The sequence below is a fragment of the Vanessa cardui genome, chromosome 16 (assembly GCF_905220365.1).
Source record: "Vanessa cardui chromosome 16, ilVanCard2.1, whole genome shotgun sequence".
NCBI lineage: Eukaryota > Metazoa > Arthropoda > Insecta > Lepidoptera > Nymphalidae > Vanessa > Vanessa cardui.
Window position 1 is genome coordinate 7,557,815 of NC_061138.1, and position 6,875 is coordinate 7,564,689.

The following is a 6,875-nucleotide window of genomic DNA, read 5'->3' on the forward strand; positions in this document are numbered from 1 at the left end:
TTCGAATGGTGAAAGAATTTTTAAAATCGGTCCAGTAGTTTTTGAGCCTATTCATTACAACCAAACAAACAAAGTTTTCCTCTTTATAATATTGGTGTAGATTAAAAAAATAAATATTATAAAGAACAATTAAAACGACTTACTTCCTTATATTAAGTTCAAGTGTACTAAACATTTAAAAATATAATATATTATGCATATCACGTCATAATAAAATAATATGCCAATATTCAACTAGAAGTATGTCTTCATGGTAAACTGATTTTGTAAATATTGTTACCGGTTGGATTTTATTTTCTTGAATTTAATAAGAGTACAATGTATATCATATGTACCTTACCTAAAATAACTGATTTATCTAATGTAACTACTTATGTAATAAATCAAATCAACGTCATAAGAAATTAATATTTAAGTCAGGTATAATATATTTATAAGTAAAGTAATACATATTACTCAAAATATTATGAAGTGTGTATAAGCAATCATTTTAACAAAGTAGTCAGTAATTGCTAGTATACTGCACATTATGAACTATCGACGATATTGCCGCTAACTGCGAATTTCCCCACAACGCCTTGTGGTTATTGGGCTTTAACCCTTCCTACTCTTTGACTATTACCTACCGATTTAATTTCATTTCTTTGTATTTTATCGTTTAGTTCTATAGGTTGTAATGTCTTTTATTTAAAAAAATACTCCTCTAATTATCAAACAGGTAACTGTTTGGTTCAAAGTTCAAACTGCCCCCCGAATTTTTTTCGCAAAGTTTATAAAAGTCGCGGTTATCGTACTACCAAAATGTAAGTATTTATTGATTTGTTTAAAAAAATTAGGGCCTCTAGCCTTTAAACTATATACGACAATAAATCTAAGCAAAATGAATTATTTTACGCAAGGACTAGAGGTAACAATAATCATACAGTTATTTACATTTGATTAAGATAGTAACTTTTAATGTCATTATGTCATGTTAGTAATTTTAGATATAAACATTTTTAATTGTGTGAGACAGATTATAAAATTTCTGACGCATTCTAAATATATTTTATTGAAAATATATGTATATAACTTTAGAAGCCGGATAGTCGGCGCTCTATGCCGAATAGTTGTCGAACTGAAGCTAAAGCTGCCGAACTCCTGGTAGACTGCTTTGGTGCATCCGATCTCTAAAAAAATTTAACAAAAAGAAAAACTGACTTTAAACTAAACACTATTTTAGAACAAATAAATATGCACTATTCCTATTCAGTCCTCCCAAGTTAAATGAAATGAAAAATATTAGACTACTTAAAAGTCGATTTACGATTATATAATGTAGTTATAATTATTGTTATATTTGGAGCCGGTGTCAGCCAAGAAAACCGTACAATATATGTATCAAAAAACATTTGTATATATAATACATGTACAATACATTGTGTATATATGATACATGAACAAAATAGTAAAGAAACACTGATAATTTTAGAAGTTTGCAATGTGATTTTGTATAAACAAATTCTGGAGTATATTTAGTATCAGTATTGTACCCGTGCGAAGCCGGGGTGGGTCGCTAGTTAATTATAATATTCGACGATGACAATTACATGAACATAACCACGTTACGGAAGGAAGATTCGGCCGAGTATCTCTAACGTGCTGCTCAGAATTGTTCCGTTCCCTTCCGTTCCGTAAATTTGTCATGGATTCTATGCTCAGAACCTTACCAAACTTTCACCAAACTACCCTTGAAGTATATATATTGAATGTCGATGGGACGAACATTACAGTAACAAATTATATACCAATTTTATATTATAACAGAATTTAATAAAACATTCGAATATGTTTCTTTCTAATTGAATGTCATTTGATCTTGTTGTCATTTATTTATTATTGTTTTAAGTGTGATATTCTTTCTCAATGCACTGGGACATTAGATGCGGGAACAGGGGCATGGCCCTGCTTCAGCTATGACGAGGTCTCCGCTCAGGGCAATGGCTTCAATTTCCACCGCTGCGCCAAGAGGCAACCTAGCTACTTGGTAGGTAGCACGCGCCGGAAAATCTCTTGGAAAATCTGGAATTATTTATTAACTACATAAGTGATAAATTATGTTTTAGTAACCTGTATATGTACATATAGTCATAGCCAAAGGCAAGTGTATTTTATTAGTTAACAAAGGACTTGACTGAAATATAAACTATAAAACAATGCTGACCTTAATCGTGTCTTCCGAAATCTGAGTATTTTAGTTGAAACCGGATTATGTGGAGCATTTCATTTTAAGTACTACCAATTATTAACTAATAGGTATTCAAACAGCCTAACGATTTTCACTCAGATTAAACTCAATGTCGATATCGAAAAAAAAAAATTAAGAAATAGCGGTGGATTTCCATATTACAGGATGATTACAAGTTTTTCGCGATCTGGATAAGGTAAACATCCAAGATCGCGAGTCTAATAAATAATCATAAACTTAACTCAGGATAACTGCATCACTAACTAACCTCAGCGTTAAATAAACAATGGACTTATGAAAAAAGAGTGTTCGATTGCAATTAAGTTCCAGGACATCTACATTATAATTATAGACAATTCCAACAATAGTGGGCCATTTGTTGTACACCTACCACGAACTTTTTTATGATATATTATATTTATATTTAAGTGGAACACTATTACATATAGCTACATAACTACTTCCATCCAGTTTAATTTACTTCTAAAACATTAATAACAATTTCACCGAATTTCAAACGCCATTTTTTGAGGAATTCTTAATTGACACCATACATTATTGTTGTCTCAACATCCGAACCTTATATAGACATTATATATATTAGAAGTTCATTATACTAACATTGTGCATAAATTTGATTAACAACTTGGAAATCATCCATGTTGCTCAGTAGAATGGTAGTTTTTATAACTCCCGGAAGAGAGGAACCGCCCGCTTCCAAAACGTGTTTTAAATTGTCCAATGCTTGTCGAGTTTGACCCTCAGCACCACCACATACCAGCTGAGCCTGTTGATCTAACCCCAGTACTCCGGAGACATAAAGAGTCTTATCTGATAGAATTGCTTGGCTGTAAATAATCATAGGCATTCAATATGTTTTATAAATATGGATAATCTTCGGCAAATATGCAAATAATACAAAACAATTCAAACATTCTTTTAGAAAAAAATTAACTATTAACAAAATAAAAATATACCAAAAACAGCTTTAGTTAGCTAACAGTTATCCAGAAGAACTTTAAAGCAGAAGCAAGCGATGAGGTTGTACAGATCATCATTAAACCACAATATTTAAAATAAATTCACAAAATCTTGATCAGAAATATAGATATACCTATGTACACATATATCAGCATGCACCTAATATGAACAAGGACGATGTGATGTGATAATTGTAGGGTTTTATCTAAGTCCACTCGGAAACCATTTCAAGGTACCTAAATAGGCTTTCAAATGTCCAAAAGTGTAAACACTGCTAACATTGTTAGGAATAAATCAATTAATAAAATAGTCTAGGTCTTTTAAAATATTTAACTATTGGAATTGAAAAAAAAAAACACGAGAGCGTTTTACGTCCCCGAACCAGAACCAGGGTGTCAATTCCACAAACTAATTATCCTATAGCCTATTCCAATTCTACTAAAACGAAAATCCATTTGCACTTTGGTCGAAGTTGGATCGGATTATAATCGTATACAGATAATAAATAAAATTAGCTCTCAGTTAAGTTTTAGCTGAATTTTATTATTGTTATTGAGGTTGAGGATTAGTTTAAGTTGGATCGGAATAGAATCGCTAATGTATCATAAGCGCTATGTTAGTAGAATTGCGCCCTAACGAAGCAAATGCAAATTATATACACATACATATTTATTAAGAAATAATTATACTGAAAACACAAGCAACATTTTAACGGGTTATTTTATGGCAACTCATCGTTTTTATACTAATTGATATTTTCATTAAATAAAAATAGTAACATCATTTTGGTAATAAGATTATTAAGTCAAATTAAAGTCACAATTGCAATTTTATTAGTTTCAAATCATTACGATCTGACTACTGAGGATAAATAAACAAATATTTAAGATTTATTAAAATCCACGCCAATGTACAAGTACATACCTGTAAGGTCCCACGGGTTTGTAAATATATGGCGACGTGACAATAGTTTTTGTTACCTTTCCAACGTGGGAATCAGTATTAGATTTAGACATTTTTATATTAAATAGAACGTTTGCTTGAGTGTTCACCGCCGCTTCTGTGTTTGTAATAAAATATATCAAGTAACGTGAGGTCAAAAGTTCACTGTGATTTGTTTTCACTTGATAAGAGAATAATCAAATAAATGAAAAAATATCATACATATGGAAATATAATATTTTGTCACTGACAAAACTTTAGCTTTGAGTGATTCATATTCTTGTCATTCTTCAAATTAATATTTCAAAGAGGTAAGTTTTGTTTGCTTTTTTTTTGTTTGGAATTCACGCACACTTCTTTTGGCATTTCATATCGGAATAGTTGTAAAGGAATATAAACAACATTATAGGGTATTTTTTCGGAATATACAAAAGGTGTTGTGAAGTAAAACTTTTGTTTTAATTTATTTGTCACGCCCTATTAATCCAAATCATAGTAAATAATAATAGTGTCGTTAACATTTTTAAAATTTCAGCTGTTAATTTTAGAGACATGACATTTCAATAAACGAATAATCCACACAAACGTGCCGTAAGTATGTTGTAAAATCTATAATTATGACATCTAGGCCATATTTCGGTTAAGTAATTTCATATTATTATTTTCTACAAATAATAGATATATTTGCAGAAATATTAGATGATTTTCTAGAGCTAGTAAGAAGTAACAAAATGTTTTAGTGTAAAATAAACTTACCTGGGCACACTTTAATCAACCAAACAGTTTGGTCGTGGGTTACACGCAATGCCAATCGAATTTTATGTTTAAAAATATTGGGAAACTTAGTGAACATCTATGTTTAATAAAAAATATCCCATGGGAAAAACCTGTGTTAAGAACACATACATGGAAAGCCTTACAACGGTATGCTGTTAGCGTGAAGATCGGGTAGGCTACTCCTTGTTGGGGTGCATGTCAGTCACCTCCTCGTGGTGCACCCTGGGCAACGGGGCCGGCTTGAGCTTTCTCGTCGGCCACGGGCCACGGTTAAGACTGGCGGGAGGGATGCCGCAGAGCTGCTCCTGGTACGTTCCTGGTTGGCGTCAGGGCAGACCATGTGAGTGGCCTCGTTGGCTAGGAGGGAGTGGGAGGACTCGCTACTCGAGCCTCCCAAGTGTTTTACACTAGCGGTCAGCGGCGGAGCCAACCATCTCTTCTGCCGCAGGGCGTCAGCTTCGTTGACGCCCAGCCTCCAGTTGCGGACTCAGGGGTATTCGTCACTGGCGCACATGGAGATTGAGGAAGAAGGCGTTTGTCATTCAGCCGCCTCACGGCGGCTGCCGCTGGTGTGGTTGCGATTGCATGCCCTGGGCAATCCCTTTGCCTCACCTCTCGGCGGCATGAACCCGAGGACGGTTTAAGTGGGAAGGACAGGGCATTAGGCCCTGACACGGGTCCCTTATGGCCTCAGTTGAGTCCCACATACCCGTCCCGGTCCCCCGACCGGGCGGCATGTGTAAACGTATATTTCCTCCTCGTTAAACGAAAAAAGGCTACTCCTTTGTACTTTGTAGTATTATTGAACCTTTTTATTTTATATTATTTTATAACTAATGTCATTATGTCACACTAAGAACTATGTACTCAGTTTATGTAGAATAAAATCATGTGTGCGGTGCTATCTTATTACAATTTATTCTACATAAATTTTTAATGTATTTACAAAATGGATAAACACTTGAGACCTGATCGTTTGGATATTGGTTGGTTAGTTTTGTTTCTTCAATATCTGAAGCGATTCATTCCCAGAAGCAGATGGACACCATATATATACTGATTTTAAGAAAGCGTTCGATAAAGTACCCCACGACGTTCTTATTGAAAAACTATGTTATTATGGATACTCAGGCTCAGTACTTCAGTGGATATCATCATATTTACAAGAACGTTCCTTTTATGTTGTAGTGAATGGTTTTAGCTCCGATACTAATAAAATAACATCAGGTATATCCCAAGGTTCACACCTCTGACCAATTCTATTTAATATATTTGTCAACGATATTGTATACTGTTTTAAGCATTCAACACCATACCTATATGCTGATGACTTAAAATTCAGTAGAATAATTAGTTCTCGACATGATTCAAGTTTACTACAGAGCGACTTAAATAGAGTAACAAATGGGTGTCTATTTAATGGAATACAACTTAATTGTAATAAATGTTTGCACATAAAATTTACCCGAACGACAAATATTATACCAACACAATACACTTTGGATGGTTGCACATTTCCTTGTCCGAAGTTATCTGGAGTATTGTAGTGTTGTCTGGCGCCCGCATTATGTTTCCCACCATTTAAGAATTGAACGTGTTCAAAAGAGATTTATGTGGCACCTGTCTTACTCAGCTAAGATACAGTAAACAATAGTTACATATCAAAACAGACTACAATTTTTCAAAATGATGAACCTTGATAAAAGAAGGGATTTTCTTGTCTACTGTTAATAAACTTATTGATATAAACCTAAATCCACTTAGCACCTTTCGCAAGTTAGTCATCAACGACCTAGTCAGCCAATTAATATGAGAATTGAAGTTTTGCTTACAACTCTTATGTTTGTTTGTTTCTAAGTAATTTTGTAATTTAACTTTAAATGAATGTACGTTTTATTAATAAAATTTTAGTTATAACTGTATTTTAGTAGGTACCTATACTTAGTTA

The 6,875-nt window shown here is 33.4% G+C and overlaps 1 protein-coding gene across 1 annotated transcript; it reads right to left on the reverse strand.

Moving 5' to 3' along the window:
* Positions 1 to 1,860: 1,860 nt before the first annotated feature.
* On the reverse strand, positions 1,861 to 4,289 carry LOC124536222 (2-iminobutanoate/2-iminopropanoate deaminase). Its single transcript, XM_047112713.1, has 3 exons — positions 4,133 to 4,289; positions 2,849 to 3,075; positions 1,861 to 2,061 (listed from the first exon to the last, which is right to left on the reverse strand). The coding sequence occupies exons 1-3, from the start codon at positions 4,222 to 4,224 to the stop codon at positions 1,919 to 1,921; spliced, it is 462 nt and encodes a 153-aa protein (XP_046968669.1). The 5' UTR covers positions 4,225 to 4,289; the 3' UTR covers positions 1,861 to 1,918.
* Between the last annotated feature and the right edge of the window lie 2,586 nt (positions 4,290 to 6,875).

What these genes read in the sequence shown, in the direction of transcription:
- LOC124536222 (XM_047112713.1), bottom strand. Translation starts at nt 4,224, where the DNA reads ATGTCTAAATCTAATACTGATTCCCACGTTGGAAAGGTAACAAAAACT. An exon ending in AAACCCGTGGGACCTTACAG is followed by an intron (nt 3,076 to 4,132) that starts GTATGTACTTGT and finishes GATTATTTACAG; the next exon opens with CCAAGCAATTCTATCAGATA. An exon ending in TAATCAAATTTATGCACAAT is followed by an intron (nt 2,062 to 2,848) that starts GTTAGTATAATG and finishes AAATAATTCCAG; the next exon opens with ATTTTCCAAGAGATTTTCCG.